This window comes from Tetrao urogallus (assembly GCF_951394365.1).
Source record: "Tetrao urogallus genome assembly, chromosome: 16".
NCBI classification, from domain to species: Eukaryota; Metazoa; Chordata; class Aves; order Galliformes; family Phasianidae; genus Tetrao; species Tetrao urogallus.
In genome coordinates, this window is record NC_136829.1 from 10915408 (window position 1) to 10934237 (window position 18830).

The 18830-nt window shown below is 54.2% G+C and overlaps 2 protein-coding genes across 2 annotated transcripts; both read right to left on the reverse strand.

The window, feature by feature from the left end:
- Positions 1 to 2446: 2446 nt before the first annotated feature.
- CDK5RAP1 (CDK5RAP1 mitochondrial tRNA methylthiotransferase) lies at positions 2447 to 8988 on the reverse strand (the record flags this gene model as incomplete). The annotated part of the gene is made up of 13 exons (XM_079543559.1): positions 8772 to 8988; positions 8138 to 8241; positions 7634 to 7668; positions 6976 to 7076; positions 6579 to 6789; positions 5643 to 5763; positions 5129 to 5359; positions 4775 to 4872; positions 4606 to 4661; positions 4359 to 4489; positions 3517 to 3666; positions 2682 to 2822; positions 2447 to 2527 (listed from the first exon to the last, which is right to left on the reverse strand). The coding sequence occupies exons 2-13, from the start codon at positions 8213 to 8215 to the stop codon at positions 2447 to 2449; spliced, it is 1434 nt and encodes a 477-aa protein (XP_079399685.1). The 5' UTR covers positions 8216 to 8241; positions 8772 to 8988.
- Positions 8989 to 9844: 856 nt separating this feature from the next.
- Positions 9845 to 17178, reverse strand: LOC306952769 (bactericidal permeability-increasing protein-like; the record flags this gene model as incomplete). Its single annotated transcript, XM_079543524.1, has 15 exons — positions 9845 to 9898; positions 10167 to 10243; positions 10784 to 10847; positions 11124 to 11166; positions 11365 to 11432; positions 11614 to 11781; positions 12014 to 12073; positions 12286 to 12462; positions 12582 to 12817; positions 12967 to 13030; positions 14636 to 14699; positions 15089 to 15244; positions 15817 to 15945; positions 16271 to 16385; positions 17064 to 17178. The coding sequence occupies 15 exons, from the start codon at positions 17176 to 17178 to the stop codon at positions 9845 to 9847; spliced, it is 1590 nt and encodes a 529-aa protein (XP_079399650.1).
- Positions 17179 to 18830: the final 1652 nt, after the last annotated feature.

The following is an 18830-nucleotide window of genomic DNA, read 5'->3' on the forward strand; positions in this document are numbered from 1 at the left end:
AGCTGCCTCGGGGCACGGCTGGAGCCTGAATGCAAATATCAGCCCAGCACTGCGGGCTGCGCTTGGAAACTTACCCACCAAGAGCCTCATCAGAACCAAAGAGTTGTGCAGGTGTCACTGGGGCTCCTCCAGCCCCACAGATGTACAGAAGCTTTGTTCCCACTCCCTGGAGGGACCCTGCAGCAAGTGCTGAGGCTCCAGGACAGGCTGAGCTGCAGGAAGCCCCGAGAGGGCAGCCTAGGCCAGCAGGACACAGAAAGAGATAGGAGCTCGATGCTCCCACCAGCCAGACTCAAGGAGCAAATCATCTCACGTGCCATACGGAAACCATGTGCCTTTCAGCCCCAGAGGGAAGGGGGGGGGGGGGACGTTCCTGCTTTCAGGCAGTGTCAAATGACTTAACTCTGCCTCCAAGGTCACTGTAAGCGCTTCCTAATGGATGCTTTGCTGCCTTAAAACCCCAGCCTTCATTCCCGAGGCCTATAAAAACTAAGGAGGCGAGGTAAATGGTAAGCACTATGGCTCCCTGGGGAGTCTGTGCAGTGAGCAGTTATCACCTCCTCATCAAAATGTAAAACCCAGCTCTCCTTCTCATTAGTCTCTCACTCTTAAAATAATGATTGTAAAACGACCACAGCTGGCCTCAAATCTGGCTGGCAGGAGTGGGGAGAGCACACTCAGTCTGCATTTCTCACCTGGGAATAGGTGCTTCTAAGGACAGGTGAAAACGAGCTGTGAAAGGCAGCAGTCAGTCCTTTTCAGAGCACAGGCTTTGGCCACAGCTTCAAGATGCATGGGAGAGCACGAGTTGAAAGAGATGCCACAGGGCAGTGAAAACTGGGCCACTTACCAGGTGGCTTTTATTAGCAGGAATAGGCTGGCTTTACTCTTGTCACAGCTGGGAGATGTTTTTGCACCCTGCCCCTCCTTCGGCACTCCAAGCCCAACAGCTTCTTGCTGCCCCTTCCTTAAGAGCCCTCTGCTAAGCTCCTACACACTGGGCAGCAGAGCTCCAAGCCCCGGTTTGTGAGCCTGGGCTAAGGCTCTGAGCTGGAGTTGGGGTGGCAGAACGACAGTATTTCTCTGCACCTCAGGACCCACTCACCAGTGCTGACTGCAGCTGCTCTGTGCAGATGAGACTCAGCTCTGAGTTCATTAAAAAATGTATTTGTTTCTTAAACCAAGGCCTAACGAATATTCCTTGAACCACACTGTTTGCAAAGAGATACAATTATATCCCAGCTAAAGTCTTCTCTCCTGCTCAGCTCTCCAGCAAAATGGTTTCATGCTTGCTAAAAAATTCTTTAAGTCCATGCAGGTGCTCCTCTATGGAGCGTTGGTCAACTCTTCCCTCAAAATCTCTCTGGGCAGAGCTTTTTTACAATGATTTCTTTTAGTAACACAGTAATCAATACTGAAAGGTGTGATTTTTTTCCCTCAAACCTCAGAGGAGACTTTGCTTACAAGTGCAGGTTACAGGCATTTGTTTTAATCTGGCAGAGCAGGCTGGAATATGACACAACAGCTAACTGCAGGCTCTGCTAAAAACAAGCCACTGTAAGATGTACTTACACAGTTATCAGCCTTTTAAATTGGCACAATTTCTTTCCTCTTGCAAAGCAAAAGGAAAGACTTACCACAGAAAATGAGTACAAAGTTGTAGTTAAAGATTTAACAGACTAGTGAGAGAACCCTCAGCTGGAAGACAGTTCCTCCCATGCATTCATTCCCTTTGGCCTGGAGACAGGGAAATCCCTTCCAACAAAAAGACAAGCAACCCCAGAGCAAAGGCAGAACTGTATTCCCCCAGCCCCCCCAAAAAAACATACTAAGCATCACTCATGTTCACTAAAAGACATTTTATATTCCACACTTTGGTGCTACATTCCATCGTACAGGCACAGCTCAGGGTCTTACTTCCCAAGTATTTTGCAATTGAGGAGGTTATCGTTATTTGGAAAGAATCCATCACAAGCTTATCCTGTTCTTCAGGTAGCCTGTCTCCTCTGGCAGTTCTCCTGTGATCCTCTGGAAGTTACTGGAGTTCTGTTTCCCTGGTGCTGTCAGTCTTTGCAGCTTCCAAATTCAGCTGGGCTAGGAGCAACCACCTGCTCTGCAGACAAAGCCCTCAGGGCTGGGCTGCATCAGAGGACACGATCAGAAGACAAACCTACAGCACTGCAAAGGTGAGCCAGGTCTGACAGCGAGTGAAAGCACCAAATCACACAGTACTGGGGTTTGGCACATAAATGTACAGCTTCCATCCCAGTCCATAAACTTGCACAGATTTAGAAGGGGCATGCTGTTGCCGAATGGGAGACAGACCCAATTATGGCAAGATAAATAAAGAAATAGATCCTGTCTCTGCCCCATCTCCACTTAACCAAATTTCTTGTTTCTTTCTAGAGAAAATAAGCTACTTCTGCCCACTGGCAGCAGGGATACCTCAGGGACAAGCTGTGGAGTGGGAGAGGGTGGTACGACAAAGCAGAACTCCCTTCAAGGTCTGAGAGCTGGCAGAGGTTACCTGAAAGAAACAGAATAACATTCCTCAGGAATAAAAAGGCTGAGGAGGATCCATTCTAATTTTAGGCTCTCCGGGCAATAGCTGCTGTAGGAAACAGCACTGTGCAGGGAAAAACAAAAAGAGCCTAAGGGAACAAGAATTACAGGCAGGTCACCTTCACCAAAACGTAGTCCCCAGGCTGGGCTCTGACCAGAGCCTTGCAGCCCCCAGCATCCTCTGTGTGGGCATCAGGGAAGATCACCTTGATGTTGCCATCATTCCTCCCACACAACTCGGAGGCAGAGCGCTTGCTGGGCTGGAAAGAGAACAGGAAACATTACTGGCATGGCAATAGCTTTGACTAATTATTGCTGAGCTGTACTGCATCAGGAACTGAGCACCAACGTCAGTACAGAAATCCAAATTCCACATGATTGAGCATGCCACATAACAAAGCCCTACGGACAGAGTTGCTGTTGAGAGAGACACTAAAGGCAATGTTTGAAAGCCTGCACTCATTCCAGTTTAGACAGAGGCATCTCTCGCACCTATCCCCTTCCCTTCCAGGACCACCAGTCCTTGAGAAAGCAGCCTCACCTTCACAAATGTATGAAAGATCCAACCTGTTTGTGCCTTGCTACCAAGCCATAATAAATCACCTCAGCTTCATCCCGTTACCTCTTCACAGACTGCTGTACAACATCCCAACTATGGAGAGCTTCCCAATATTCAGACCAAGGTTTTTAAGAAGCAAAGTCACTGAAACCCAAAACAAGGACTGCAACTTTACTTGGCACCACTTTGTGCTCAGCTGAGTGCTGTGGAAAAATCAAGCTGAACACATTGTCTCAAAGTACCACAGAACGTATTGGGTTGGAAGGGACCTCAAAGTATCAGGACCGTGTGGAGAAAGGCAAGAAGTGAAGGCAGAGGTGACGACTGCAGTGCACAGCCTAAGAGCCTCTTGGACAACACGAGGGCAGAAAGACAGCTCTTACAAACACGCTCACCCCCTCCACCAGCACCAGCTGGGCCTGGCCCACCATCGCCTCGTTTGCCCTTGCAGCCTCCTCTCGAAAGACAGCGATGAGCTCCTCCAGTCGCCTCCGCTTCACATCTGCAGGCACGTCATCCTGCAGCCGGTGAGACGCCCGAGTTTTCTGCAAGCAACAGAGTTTTTGCCACAAGAATGCTTGTGGCTGTGTGAAGCACAAGACCTGCAGCTGCAGATGGGCATTGCCTGACTGTTCACAAGGACAGGAAATGGATTCTACCACCTCTACTCTCACTGTGCTGAAGGATGATCCATAATCCTTTTTTCTTGATGTTTCCCAATCTTCTGCCCTCTTCCCCCATCAACAGCTTACACTTTGGAGCATTCTAATAAAAACTTGTCGACTGCTCAACTTTTCTCCTTGAAATACCTTCTGAAAACACATCAGTTCTCTCCAGACTTGATTGACAAAAAGTCTCTATAGCTGGGCTCAAGTCCAGCTACATCAGCACAACTTTTCATCAGCAAAAAAAGACGGACCTGCAGCCAGTTCAATGCTAGCGTGGCTGCTTTGTTGCAGTTACTCTAGGACACCTGCAAAACCAGGCTGCCCTATCAGTAGTCAACCCTGATGCTTGCACAGGAGAGCTGGAAGCTTTTCTGGCATAAAGATGGCTCTTGCAGCACCACATACACTTGGAATGCTGCATGCAAGCAAAACAAGTTTGCTAAGATACCATGTTTTTAGGTATTATTTTCAACAGATTTTGCTACTGTCTCACTGTGAGAAATAGCACTTAAGGAGTTAAGAGAAGATGCCCAGAGAAAAGACTCTTCTCCATCAGATCTTGCACTCACCTGCCTCATGCTGTAGGCAAAGAGGAAGCCCACGTTGTAGCGCACTTCCCGCAGCAGGGACACAGTCTGCTGGTGATCTTCTTCTGTCTCCCCACAGAAACCAGCAATGAAATCACTGCTTAAAATCACTCCTGTCACAGAGATGCAGATTTAGACTTCGCTCAGGGAAGACAGGAACACTTCATTCAAGAAAGGTCAGCAAGATACAGCTGTGCTGAGCTCAGGTCAAGCTACAGGGAGTCCCTACCTGGGATGGTGTTGCGCACATGCTGTACAAGCTCTAAATATGCTTCTCTTGTGTATCTGAGATGAGCAACACAGGGATTTGTCGATCAGAAAACTCTGAGATTGGTGAGGAGAAAGCAGCACCATAAAGCAGGCAGCAGGGCACAGGGCTCCCCATGGCCATCGCTCACCCCCGCCGCATGGCTTCCAGGACCCGAGTGCTTCCACTCTGGGCTGGGAGGTGAAGCTGTTTGCAGATGTTGTGCCTCTCCTGGATAAGCTGCAGGACCTGTGAGGTGTATTCAGGCACATTCAGGACACGATATCACAGGTAGCTCGGCTCTATCAGAATGCTAAAGAAAAGAGTCTTCCCCAGATAAAAGACAACAGATGGAAAAACTGCCAGCTTTGGCACACACATTCCCCTTCCTAAGCTCCTATCCTGTGATTCTTTGTTACCTCCGGGAAGGAAGCACAACCCACCTCTAACATTTCACAGCTGTCTGCCTGTAAGATAGAGGTCCAGGTGTTTATTTCATACTTGCCTCATCAGGAAAATCCTTGGGGTGTGGAGAAGTGAAACGAATCCTCATTTCTGGATCAATTCTAGAGACCTGGTCTAGAAGATGTGCAAAACGCAAGCCTCCTGGTTTAGCTTTGTAGACAGTGCTAAAGCCACGGCTGAGGACTGGGGCAGCAGCTGAGTGAAACTGCACCTCAGACATGTCTCGAAAGCTGTTGACATTCTGACCCAAAAGGGTCACTTCTTTCACCCCCTACAAAGGCAAACAGAGAGAAAAGAAAAAAATATGGTCCAAACAGGATGGCTAAGCTGCAATGGCAGCCATGGCTCCACTCTTACTTCAAGAAGACTCCGAGGGGAACCTTCCCTTCCCTGTATGTCTCAGAATATTACAGGGGAACGAAATAGCAACTGGTGAAACCTCAAAGCAATCTCATTCCAGAGATGAAGGCTGTGCCATCGGTCAAAGCTACCACTGAACATTCACTGAGAACCCGCACAGCATTTGGGACAGCTGGAAGCAGGCTCTGCCCCACCTGATCTGAGAGCATCTTCACTTCCTGCAGGATGGACGCGACGGGGCGGCTCCTCTCTCGGCCACGTGTGAAGGGCACAATGCAGTAACTGCACATGTTGTCACAGCCCCGCATGATGGATCTGCCGGGAGGTGAAGCACGGGTCACACTGTGATCGCTCTGCAAGAATCATCCGTGCTCAGTCCTGCCCTGCTTTGCCCTGTTCCAGCACTGCTGCCATCAGCCAACTCACCTGTGTGCAGCACATGCAGCTCTGAACACAGCACTGCAGCTTTCTCTCACACATCATTCCAATTAGAGCTGACTTCTGCTCGCCCCCAGCTAACACTTCAGAATTTTCCATGCACATTTCCAAACAACTAACCCAGAAAGCAACAGATCTGACACAGACTTGCACTGCAGTCTGGCAGTGAGGCAGGATCCTTCTGCACTCTGCACCTGCACGGGGTGAAAACTATTTCTCTGTGCGCTAAGGTCACACCTAGCAGAATCTGACTTCATTACTTAGGAATCTTAGTATAAAATCTGAACAAAAAGAAATAAAACCAACAAAAATTACAGCGCATGGAGGATTAGAAAAAAGGAGACAGCAAAAGGAAGGGGATGACAGAAGGCACAGACTTGACAGGCACAGACATCAGTGGGACAGAAATCACTTGCTGCAGCACTGTGCTTAAACAAGCAGCATTCTCAGAGGACAGCAAGAGAAGCCTGCAGCCAGCCAGAGCACGGGTCAGTCTCTCCAGCACTCAGTCAGACAGCAAAAAGACAGCAAACACACAGTCTGGTAGGCTGGTGCCTCTGGGCTGGGGGATTGAGTGCAGCCAGGCATTGCCTCTCTCGGGTAGCTGCTGTCACTGACACGACTGCTCAGCACAGCAGCATTTCCAAACCAGAATGACAGAAATACAGAAAAACAGAAAAAAAGGTACTTACACAAATGCTGTTTTGCCACCTGCGCTAGTCTGGACAGGCAGAATATCTGCATAAGTCTCATCTAGTGATAACAGGACATTAGCAGCTTGCTGCCCAGATTCAGCCACGGCCAGCAGCCGGGGAAGGTCCCGATACGCATCAGGGCCCGCCACAATATCAACCAGCTTCTCCCTATGAAGAATCTCCTCCTTAAGCCTCTCAGCCATGCATCCTGCCACCAAAGGAGAAGGATTCTTGTGAGCACGCGTCCACCTTCAGTGAGCACTCTGCACCCTTTCCCTAGCTGCTCTCTCCCAGCAGAAAAGGCTGGACTCTAGCAGAAGGAAGAGGAAACGCAGCATGATGGCATATGGCACAACAGCCTGCGCTCCCTGCTGCTGCACATCCCACCTCATACCTAGGATCCCAATGCGCAGAGGCAAGCACGCCTGGCGCCGCCGGGCCTTCAGAGCCTTGAGGTGCTGCAGGCGGTTCCAGATAGCCTGCTCAGCCTTGTCCCTGGAAGCCAGAACGACAGGAGTTATTCCCATTACTGCACATTAACAGTTCTCCAACCCAGAGCTGCTTGAGAGCATCTACAGTGGAGAAATACCTCAGGGATTTTTGACAACTGAGATCATACAGAGGAAAAGTAGGACTTCACCAACAAACAGGAGCTACGCTGCAGGTGACAGTGCACAGAGAAAAACACAGTTCCCTATATATTTATATCCCGAATCAACCCCAAATGTGTTTCCCAACAGGACAGACCTTATACTCCTACTATAGTCACTTCAATAGGAGACCAAAACATAAAATCACACAAGCACAAATGTGTGTGGATCTCATGAAGCATATACATAGCACACACCACCAAAGAGCTTTTCTCACCATACTGTAATCTATTACACAATCCATGCTATATATTGTAACATCAGCTAGCTCTACTCTAAACAAAATGTGCTGATTGACATCTGTGTGCTGCTTTCATCATGTAATTCACTTTCTTGCCTTGGTTTTCAAATTGTAATTCCTTAACAGCTACCAAAAAATAGCAGTGACAAAAGTTTCCTTACCTAACAGAGCAGGTCACAAGTAGAATCACATCCGCCTAGATTGAAGATCACATAAAAGGAAGGAGAATTTGTAAAAGCCATTTGTAAAAAGCCTAATGCCCTGCACATATAACCTGAAGTATAACCTGAAGAGGCAGACTATAAAAATCACTTAACTCAAAGAAAAAAGATCTGCCTAAATGCTCAGTGGATTTCAAAGAACAAAGTCACAAGAAAACTCAGCAAAGCCTTCATCTGAATGGCAGAAGTAAACCCGAGATGAGTCAGGAGCATCCTGCTGTGCCCAATCTACTCTCCAACTGAGAGAACCCAGCGGTTTAAAGGAGCAAAAACAACCCACAGCCTTTCAGCACGCTTGTTAAGTAGCTTTCTCTCCTGCATAGAATTTAGACTGCAAAAATCCCACTGCCCTGTGTGACCATAACTCACAATAAAACCTGGGACCTGACCGCAGCGTGAAGCCCTCTCAGGCCTTCCTTACAGGCAGCTGCCAAAGCGCCTCACCTCATCTGCTTCCTTTGTCCTGGTGTAGCCGCTCTTCTGCAGGATAGCCCAAGCAATCTCTGTGTCATTGACGTTCATCTGGCAGCCATAGGTCTCCAGGTACACTGCAACAAAGACACAGACGGGTTGATCCAACACTGCTGTGAATCTCTCTCATCTACAAGCTGTTTCCGTGACTTTTTCCATAGGAAGGAAGCATCAGCTCCACAAAAGAAGAGATTCAGGAAAGCTGTATAAGAAGTATATTCCCTGATGGGGAGAAAGAGCAAGCCAAAAATACAGACAGGCTCTTAGTGGCACTTGGAAACCTGAGTGCCTCAAAGCGCATCACTGAAATACTGCAGGCCTGGACTGCAGCTTGCAAAGCAGCAGTGCGTACTGCCACATGCAGGCACTGAAAGCCTCCTCTCCCCGGAGCTGGGCACAGCCCTGCGGGCAGCCACGGCAGCAGGGAGAGAACGCAGGGAAATACAGCAGGGAGGAGGAGGCCGCCGGGCTGGGCTTTTCATGCTACCAGAACCACTCTGAGCCCAAACCCCACAGCCCCACGCTGCTCTGCCTGCGGGCACTGTGAGCTCCAGCAGCGCTCGTAGCTGGGCTAGGCTCGGCTGGGCCAACACAGGGGCACACCGACCTTTCCCGAGACCGGAGGTAGAGCCCCGCCCCACCTCCGGCTCCGGCTCCGGCTCCCCGGCGGGCGGCAGCGCGGCGGCCCCTCTTAGGAAGTGCCTCAGGTCCGGCCCCGCGGGCAGCTTGGCCCTGCGTCCCTGAGGCCTTTCGCTCTGCCCACAGTGCGCTGCGCGGGAGGCCCCAGGACGAGCAGCGGCCCAGCGGAGGGACCCGGCCGCCCGCAGCGCGTGCCCCCAGACCCGCATGGCCGAACCCGGCGGGAAGGCCGCGCTAGGCCGCGTGAGCAGGCCGCGTTGCCATGGCGACGCCGCCCGGAGAGGGGCGCTTCCCGGGAGCGGCCCCGCGGTGCACCGCCCAAACGATTCCCCCGCCCAACGCACAGCCCCGCCCTCGCGTTCCGCGCCGATGCCGTTCCGCCGGGCGGAGCCGGGTCCCTGCGGGCAGCCACGCGACGGGAAAAAATGAAAAGATGATTTTTTTTTTTTTCCGTGGTGTTTTAACACGACGAGGGGGATAAAAATATCCCCCAAAGGCGCTCCCGGCCACCTCCCTTCCCTCGGGGAACGTGCTGCGAGGCAGCGAATAACAAACACCTCTGTCACACTGCTTGCTGGTTTCACCGCGATGTGTTTATGTGGGGGCTCCGAGCGGGGGCTCCCCTGGGCTCTGGGACCCCTCTGGCCGAGCGCAGCGCCACTCAATGACGGCAAAGCACAGGGAGAAAGCGAAGGGGCAGCCGGTCCAGGCTGTGGTCGGCCCCAACAGCCGCTGTGCTCACTGGGACCTGAGGGATACAGGGTCCCCCCCGGCTGTGATGGAGCCCTCAGCCCAGCCTGAGCCGTGGGGTTTGGCTTTGGCCCCCGCCCGCGCGTCTGCGGTCTGTGCTGGGCCGGCTGTGAGTCAGGCTTGGCAGGGCCGCTTGTTTTCTGTCTCAGCGGCGGGGATGGCGGGGGGAACAGCTGAGGCTGCAGCTGAGGCTGGGAACCTAAGTGGGGGACGGGAACAGGGTCCCCCGGGAGGGACAGCGCGGGGCAGGCAGAGGAGCCGTCCTCGTGGCGAGAGCCCCTTTCGTCATCGTTATCTGCGCTCCCGGGGCGTGTAGTGCACATCTGCTCCGAGCAGCAGGAAATTCTGGGAAAAACAGAGAGGAGGGGGTTGTGAGGCATCTTTGCAGCTGTTTTCAGCCCTGCTCCTCATCACCCGCCCGCTTTGTGCTGCTGCCATCTTCCGTGGCTAATTTTAGCTTCAGAAGGGCTCTGAAGATGTTTCACAGCTACACCCTGCCAGCAGCATCCAGCATCCAGCCCATGGCACTCCTCTGGGACCTCCCCAGGCCCTTCAAGGCATCAGATTCCTTCTGCTCCCGGGTCTGGCTTTGTCCAGGGCCCGCACTACTCACCTGGTGAAACTGCACAAGGATATTGGAGAGCTGTATTCGGTCTGGCAGCGGCAGTGGGAAACCTTCAGCTAACCTCTCTGGAAAAGACAACAACATGGCTATGTTAGGACGAGAGCAGGGAGCTTGGGGCTGTGCAAAACAGACAGATGTTTCCTCCAGCCCTTCCCTCTCCCTCCCAGTGCTGTGGGTAGGCAGAGTGGTTCCTTCAGGCTACACCGAGGTCTGGGGCTGCACGTTATTCTGTGCTGCCCCTTCCCGGATCCATGGCAGCCACCAGCCCTGCTCTGGGCTGATTTGCTCAGCAGTAACAAAAAGCAGTCAGTGGGGGAGAGGGTCTGGAAAGCATTAAGATGTGTGTCAAACTCATTTTTTCCATTGTGTTCACTTCTGAATGCACGTCACAGCACGGAAAGAGGCTCCTGCACTCAGCTACCCACAGCTCGCCTCTGCCAGCCCCAGACAAGCTGGGCACTTTGCTGCATCCTCCTCTTTTTGAAGGTTCTACCCACTGAGCAGGCCTGGCAACAGAGATTTAATTAACAAGCTGGGCCTGCTCAGACAGAGTGACATGGCTGGTGACTGTTCCCACAGCCCCATTCCTCCCAGCAGGTTATTACCATTAACACGTGGGAGCAGGATACTGGAGGCATATATATTCATTATTGACTGCAGCATTCGTACCTGGAGTTGCAGAGAGAGAAGAAAGGAAAAGAGCTTTAGCAAGTGACCAGACCCTGGAAGGCAATTAGGAGGAGGAAAACGAAGGAGCTTTGTGCCATGCTGGTGGGGTGGGAAATGAACAAGGCAAGGGTGACTCTGCTCCTGTTCCCAGGCTGAGACACAAGTACACTCCCAGGTCCCATGTTGGTGTGAGAGGAGGGGTGAGCCGCCTCCACAGCCCCCAGCAGGCTCCCTCCTCCATGCTGTGGGCTCTGATCATGGTCAGGAACAGCCTACCTGGAAAGTGCCAACATCTGAATGCTTCAGAGAGAGCTTCATCCTGCACAGAGAGACGTGGTGCAGTGCAGGCTGCCCCAGGGAAGGAGGTGTCCCCTCCATGCCCATGCCAGTCCTGCTTCCTCCAAAGCCCAGCTCTTTGCCTCCATCACAGGTTTCATCCCCAGCACATTCCCAACTCACTGCCCCCAGCCACCACTTAGCAGCAACTCCTCCTGGAGCTGTCCTGCTCCCAGCTCACCTGCCCACGCTCAGTTTCCCAACGATGTGGCCAGATTTCACATCAATGGTGGCGGACACGTTGCCTGTCTGGAGAGGGAGGCAGAGTTCAGTGCCCACCAACCTCACTCCAAAGCAGGCACAGGGGGAATTGTTCAGACAGCCAAAATGCAGAGACCCGTGTGCACCCAGTGTGAAAACTCGCATTTGTGATCTTAAAGGACTACCCATCCAGGACTGGCATCCCCATACAGCCCAGGTCCCAACTCACCAAACTGAGGAGGAACAGATGGGCCAGGCTAGTGTTGGGAAGGATGGCATAAGCTTGGATGTCCACAACTGGCTGGAGTGAGATCCCACCTGGTGTGATGCTCAGGAACGGGGCAGAGGGAGCAGACAGCCTGAGCTTCATCAGCATGTTGGGGTACATCGTGTCCAGCTGCAAGGGAGCAGGGGGAGGGAAGGAACCATGGCACATCCATGGGAGCACAGAGCCTCCTGTAGCTCCTTCCCGTGCCACCAGCCCATGGGGATGCTGCACCCGGAGGGGTTGAGCAGCCCCTCCTCTGAGTTTGCTCCTGCCCATGGGGAACCCAGGGCTGTGCTCTTGGGGAGCATCTTGTGCAAAGCCTGTTCTGGGTAGAAGCTGGGGGACAGAACAGGGGGCTCACCTGGGGAATGAAGGCCGCAAAGGTGGAGGTATTCAAATGGAATTCAACACCCTTCGGGATCTGTGGGAGGAGGATGGTCACTGCTGGGCAATGCAGTACAGGGCTGGGGCATGATCAGCCCCTCATGTGTGTACTTCATGTGTGCATCTTGCGTGAGCACCGAGCACATCTCAGCCTTGCACTGTGCTTGCATGCAGCTCCACAGGGAAGCACAAAGGAGATGCAGAGGAGCCCTTGGATCCAGCCAGTCCCATCCCGCCTGCCCTCCTCACCATGGAGTCTGTGATCTCGAAGACCAGTGCCCCAGCTGCATGGTAGGCGAAGCCAGCAGTGTTGAAGAAGTAGCTGGAGGCCCCAAAGTAAACCATGCGGTCGTGGTCAGGAGGGAAGGCCAGCACTGGCGGGGGGAAAGGAACAGCACCACGATGTGCCAGGGAGAAGAATTCACCCTGCAAAGAGGAAGTGGGTGAAGAAGGAGCTGGGGGGTATTTGTGGCAGGCAGCTGAGCCCAGCATCCCACCTGCCTCCTGCATCAGCCACCTCGAGTCTGCCCAGGGCAGGCTCTCACCTTCAGGTCTACATCCAGGGTCTGCGCAGTGGCCATTGGTGGTGCCACCAAGGAGTAATCGATTCCAGCCTTGGCATCTATCTTAGCCGTGACTGCAAGACATGGGGCAGAGGGATGAGTGAAAGGCAGGCGGCACAGCAGAGCCGGGAGCAGCTTGCCTCTGCTGACATCTGCGCAGTGCCGTGCCCTGGCTTTCCCGAGCAGCAGAGAGGCAGGGGTTTCGCACGCGTTTGCTTCTGTTTAGAAATAAAAGGGACATTTCCCTCCTCATTTCCAGCCACGCAAACTAGTTCCTGGCCCGGAGACGCTGCCTGGGTCCCCTCACAGAGGCCAGGAAATGCTGGGAGGGAGCGCTCCCTGAGCCGCATGCAGAGCCGCGCAGTACCTGGCAGGGTCTGGAGGTAATGCTGCAGATTGCCGCTAACAGATCTGACCACGCTGCCGCAGACCTGGGGAGGCAAAGGCAGTGCAGCTCAGCAATGTGGCTTCTGCTGGAGTGGGAGCCTCAGGCACACACTCTGCTCAGCTGCCCAGTGCTGTGCGTTCTTTGCAAAACTGGCTGAAATGAAAGAGTGCATAGCGATGTTTTCTTCTATTCCAGGTGACACATCATTGTATTATTGGAGATACAGGCAAATTTATACCTGCAACCATCTGCCTAGAGCAGGATTCCCACCCAGGTGAGTTGCATCAAAGCTCTTGGAAGGAATCTCAATTGTGCCTTCCGACTTCCTGCAGTCCTACAGTCCCTGCAGGAGTGCATTGTGCTGAGCAACCACGATTGGGCAGAAGAAACTGCAAGAGTTCATCTGCCCCCGTGTGGGGCAGCCCTGTGCTGTCAGGGGAGGAGAGCAAAGCCCTCTGCAGCTGCCATCTGCAGGCAAAGCCTCAGCATTAGTGGGGTACTTAAATGCATGCTGATCGCTGGGCCAGGAATTTACTGCTGGAAACGGTCCTGTAGATGGCCAGGATCATCTGCACAGGCTCTTCCAGTGTCGTAATGGCACGGGAACCCCCATGCAGGATCAGGCCAGCATCTGGCCTGCTGGCAGCAGGGTGAATAGAATAGAATATGGAGTATGGGATGGCACGGGATGGCATGGGAGCACTGCCCAGCTCTGCAGAAAGGGCTGCTGGAGTTGGACCAGGCAGGGACAGGGCTGTGCAGGTCCATGCAGTGCTCCCAGCCCTCTCCTTCACCCCGCCTCACGTGCAGAGAAAGCCCCAAAGGATTCACCCCAATGTTTGGTGAAGGGGCTCAGCCACGCTGCCACGACAGCTTTCTGAGCTGCTCCTTCCAGGAGGCACTGCAGCATGGGAGCCCCCCTGCACAGCCCCACAGCACCCACTGCCAGCCCATCTGCTGCCACAGCTCTGGGTGCCCCCAGAGAGCCCAGCGTGGCATCAGCCAGAGCCAAGTGCCAGGGCCAGAGCCCGACCTGCAGTAGGGTGGGATTTGTCAGCTCTGCAGCTGCCTCCTTCCTGAGCAAGGTTCACGGCCAGGGAGGCTGCGGCTTGTGCCAGCGAGCCTTGTAGCAATTATTGCTAACAGCTTGTTTCCATGTTTTGTTGCAAGTCTCCAGCATACAGGCTTTCGTACGGGGCTGGAGGTACCGGGGCTTCCCTGGTGCCCCCCGTTTAAACAAGATTACAAGCAGCTGAAATGCAGAGATGAGAATTTCTACCCCATTGGTCCCAAACACATGAATGAGTGCAGGCCAATGAAGGGGCAGCTCTGAGCAGGTTTCCTCTGCTACACTGAGTTTGGCTGAAGCATAAGATCTAATTAACTGACCACATGGAAAGAAAAGTCTTTGTTAATTAGCAGCTGATTATACCGGGCTTTGGCAAATGCTGCAGGTTTAGAATCCAGCCCGAGCCACACGATGCTGCAGGGACCATGGTTGGCATGTTCCTGCTCCTCAAAGCCTGCTTCCACCAACCCTGCAGCGTGCTCTGGCTCTGGTTAAATCCGTGTGTGTGACCTGAGCCCTTGTAACATCTGCTGCAAGCAAGGGCTAAAGATGAGCAGGCAGCCTGGAGCTCGCACGTACCTTGCCCTCCAAGATTTTCTTGAACCTGGACTCGACAGCACTGTAGAAGAGGTTGTACAGCCACCTGCAGAGAGGAGCGGAGTCAGAGGGTGCAGCCGAAGGGTTTGAGCAGGAAAGGGAGACCCTGGGGCTGCAGGATACATGGGAATGTCATCCCCACAGCAATCTGGAGTTAAACATTGCCTCGGGGTTTACATTCGCTACCAAAGCTGCTTGTAAAGAAGATGTAAACAAGTCTCGTGACTGCCTGGAAGCTTCACCCTTAACTGTGCAGCCACGGCAGGGCAAACTCAGAGCAGATCTGAGCACATGCAGTTGCAATGTGCAGAATAGGAAGGAAGCACACTGCCAGCAGCACCCTGTGAGGGACAGCAGGTACCCATCTGACAGCCACCTTTCCCTCTCCACTGGCCTCACGTGGGGTCTCTGGTCCTTCGCCGTGATGCTACGTACCCAAACTTGCCCGAGAAGTGGACGTCGACACTGGAGATGCGGGTGCTGCAGGCAGAAGTGCTCACAGTGGGCTTCCCTGAGGCATCGCTGCCCAGCTTCAGGTCGATCTTGATGTAGACACTCTTCACCTCCAGGTTGAAGGATCCGTGGTCCCGGCTGCAGGGGAGGGGGGACAACAGGGGACAGCCTGCCTCCAGCTCTGCCTCATAGTGAGCATCTGGAGAGGACTGGGGAGGCTTTTAAATCCAGGGAAACCAACTTGCATGGGAATATAAGCTAGGCAAGGCAGCCTTTCAACTGAAAGAACTAAAAGCAAACAGGGGGAACAGCAGAGAAGGAAGAGAGCTCTGCCTTGTGATTCTGTGCGACCTGGTGTAGGGAACCTGCTTTGGCAGGGGGGTTGGACTTGATGATCTCCGGGGGTCCCTTCCAACCCCTACAATTCTGTGATTCTGTGATTCTTGCCCCACAGCAGCTTTCCCAGCAGCAGCACTCTGCCCAGCTGCACGCCCCAGTGTGGGGAGAGGCACCTGAAGGGCTCCCCACGGCCAGAGCTCACAGGCATTGGGATTAACACAGTTGTAGCACAGCTGCGGGAATCAACAGGTCTGGAGGTAACAAAGCAAGAGCTGCCCAAAACACAAGGGCAAAGGAGAAGGGGAAAACCTGTCCAGATCCAGAGAGGGAAAGGCAGAGCGAAGGGCCTGAGCCAGGGGAAGGGCACCCACATGAAGTGAAACTTCACCCGCCAGTTCCCATCCACCTCGGCGAAGGCGTTGGAGATGGCGACGTGCAGCCCCACGTTGGGGACCAGGGAGATCCGAGAGTAGGGCAGATGGAAACTGCGGAGGTTCAAGCTGAAAGGAAATGTAAAACGAGAAGAGAAATAAAGGCACCTGAGTGGGATGTATGGCTGGGATAGAGCAGTGTGGGCACTGTGCTAACAACATCCCCGCTCCCTCCCTTACCCATGAGCAAAGCAGAGCCTTTGGGATCACAGTCCTTTCTCGTGCTCTTGCATTTGCCAGAGGTCACCGCTCGGGCTTCAATTGCCCACACCCACAGTGCTGCCTCCCAGGGAGCAAATAAGAGCATCTCTGCCTGCACCATGCTGTGGGTGCCATGGGAGAACCTCTGTGCCCTGCAACCCCTCCAGCCCCGTGTGGCTATGTGAGGGCTCACCTGGAGATCTCATAGCGCACCTTCCCCAGGTGTCGGACTGGAAAGTCACCTGAGATGTCTGGCAGCTTCAGCTTGGCCAGTTCCTTCTGCAGGACGGTAATCCCATGCTGGTGGGCTGTGGGGGACAGGGTCACAGCTATGTGCTATCCCAGGGAGCTGAGAGTATGCCCCAGGAGCACAGTGAAAGGCTTAAAAGGGAATATTCGAGGAATGGCCTGGCTGCTCTGCACTGTGTGGCTGGAGCTGGAGCTGGCTGCAGCACAGAGCCTTGCAAGTGTGGGTATTGCCCAGAATTGTGCAAGTCCTGGGGATGGTGCTGCCCAGGCAGCACAGTGGGGTGGGTGCCATAACTCTGCACCCATGTGGGCAGGGGGTCACGTCCCTTCCCATGCAGCTGGTAGACCTGCAGGGTCAATGAGCTGTGCACGCAGGGCATTTCGATCCATAACAGCACACTGCTGGGACTGAGGCCCTGCCTGCCTCAATAAACCCAGCACGGAGCCCATCCATCTCTGTCACCACGCTTCTGGCACCTCCCCACCTCCTCCCCCAGCTTGCTGCTGGGGCTTAGGGCTGCCTGGATGCGAGCCCCTGAGCCAGACCCCGAGCCCCACCAGCCCTACACCTCCTCGATCTGGTGCCCTCCTCCTCCAGAACCCGTGTGCAGCCCCCTGGACTGCAGAGGGGACAGCAGTGTGGGCAGCCGGGTGCAACCAGGCAATGTCAGCACCCGGCTCTGCACCGCAGCCGCCAGCACCTGCAAGAGAGGAGGGAGATCAGGAGCCAAACCCACCATAGTCCAGGCCCGCCTGGGTGATCCTGACCACGAAGCCGGGGTTGGTGGCTGCAGTGAGCGCCAGGCACGCAGCCAGCACCGCTCCAAACGCCGCCAGGCTCCGTGCTGCCATCCCGGCTGCTGCCCGGCGCTCCCTGTCGGTGCGCCTTTATACCCGCGCCAAAGGGGAACCGCGGGTGAGGCAGGATGCAGGGACGCGGCCGCAGCCCGAGGGGCCTCCCCGCAGCCCTGTGCTTCCTGCTCACCCGCTGCCCGCTCCCGTGTGGCCAGGGAATGGCTGCAAGGAGCAGGCAGCCTCTCGGCAGCACCCGCTGGGTTTGTGGGGCGCTGTTATGGCTCTCTGCTGTGCCCTGAGGACAGGAACCTGAGCTGCCCCGCTCCTGGGGCTGCCCAAGGGTCTCCCACCTTGGGCTGCCTGCAGCTCCCCCACCAGCACCAATGAGAGTGATGGAAGAAGCTTTAGGCTGCTTTCATTTCCCTTTCTGGAAGCAGCAGTACGTGGCACAGGAAGTCCACAGGGGCTGATGTGGGCAGATCTTGTGCTGGATCCAGGGAAGTGCTCTGGTTGCCAGAGGCAACATCCCTGCATTGAACGCTTGTGAAATGCAGCTCTTTCTCAAGCACTGTAGCCTGGTATGGCCGTGCCACAGAGCAGCTGGAGCCACAGAGAAGCCTAGGACAGCTTTGCTGGAGCCCCTGGCACATGGAAATCAGCTCTTAGCTCCTGCTGTCCTTCCTCCCCACAGTTCTGGACAGAAGCATTTGCAGTGGACCAGTGCACAGCCAGGGCACACGGTGCAGCCATCACGTCCCCAGGCAGCCAGCTCAGTGTGCGCTCAGCCAGCTCTGCCCAGGATTGCAGGCAGGAGAAGAATCTTGCACCCAGGGCCACACGTCTGGGTCTGCTGCACTCTGGTCTGCTACACCCTGTGCTGTGCACCTCCAGGTCTGTTGCTGAGGCTGCATCATGAGCCCCAGAGCAGCAGCAGCTTGGGGACCAGAGCAGGCACACAGAGACAATGTGGGACTGGTGCTGACTGGGCCACCAGAGTGGGACAAACAGCTTGGGAAGAGCCATACACCACGGAATGCCCACACATTGCCTGCACCCATCCCCAATCCACCCCAAGCCCATTGTGCCCCCAAAGCAGAGGAGAAGCTCAAAAGCCAAAGCCCCATTTCAGCTTTTTGCTGGCTCCTGCTCCCCGAAGCCCAAAGTTCGTGCTGCAGAACAGTTTCAAAACACCATTTCACACACCAAGGAACCAGAACCTTTTCCATGAGGAGAAATGAAATTTCATGGGGAGTGACGTAATGAGGAAGCATAAGCACAAAGTTTTCCTTCTGGGCTTGAGCAAGCTTTAAAGTTGAACTTAAAAAACCTTTCTCACCGCACAAAGCCTGACCAAACAGTCCCATGTTTGCCAAGGAACAGCTGAAAACACCTCTAACGCCAGCACCGAGCTGCACAGCTTCCTCCAGCCCCATGTGCTGCCCGTCACGTGGGGGCAGTTCCGGGTCCTTCTCGGGGCTCTTTCCACATCTCCTACATGGTGCAATGGCCAAAGCCATCCTGCAAGCATGGGGCACTGCGGGTCAGGCTGTGGATCTGTTCCATGGGTGCCACAACCGCAGTGGAAATCCCCTGAGGCTGGGCAGCACGTGCTGCTCGCAGGGCATCGCCGCTGCCCGTGATCTGGCTTTGACTTGTGGCCGCAGAGCCGAGCTGTGGTCTGGCAAATGCTGCCATGGGGAAACACAAGG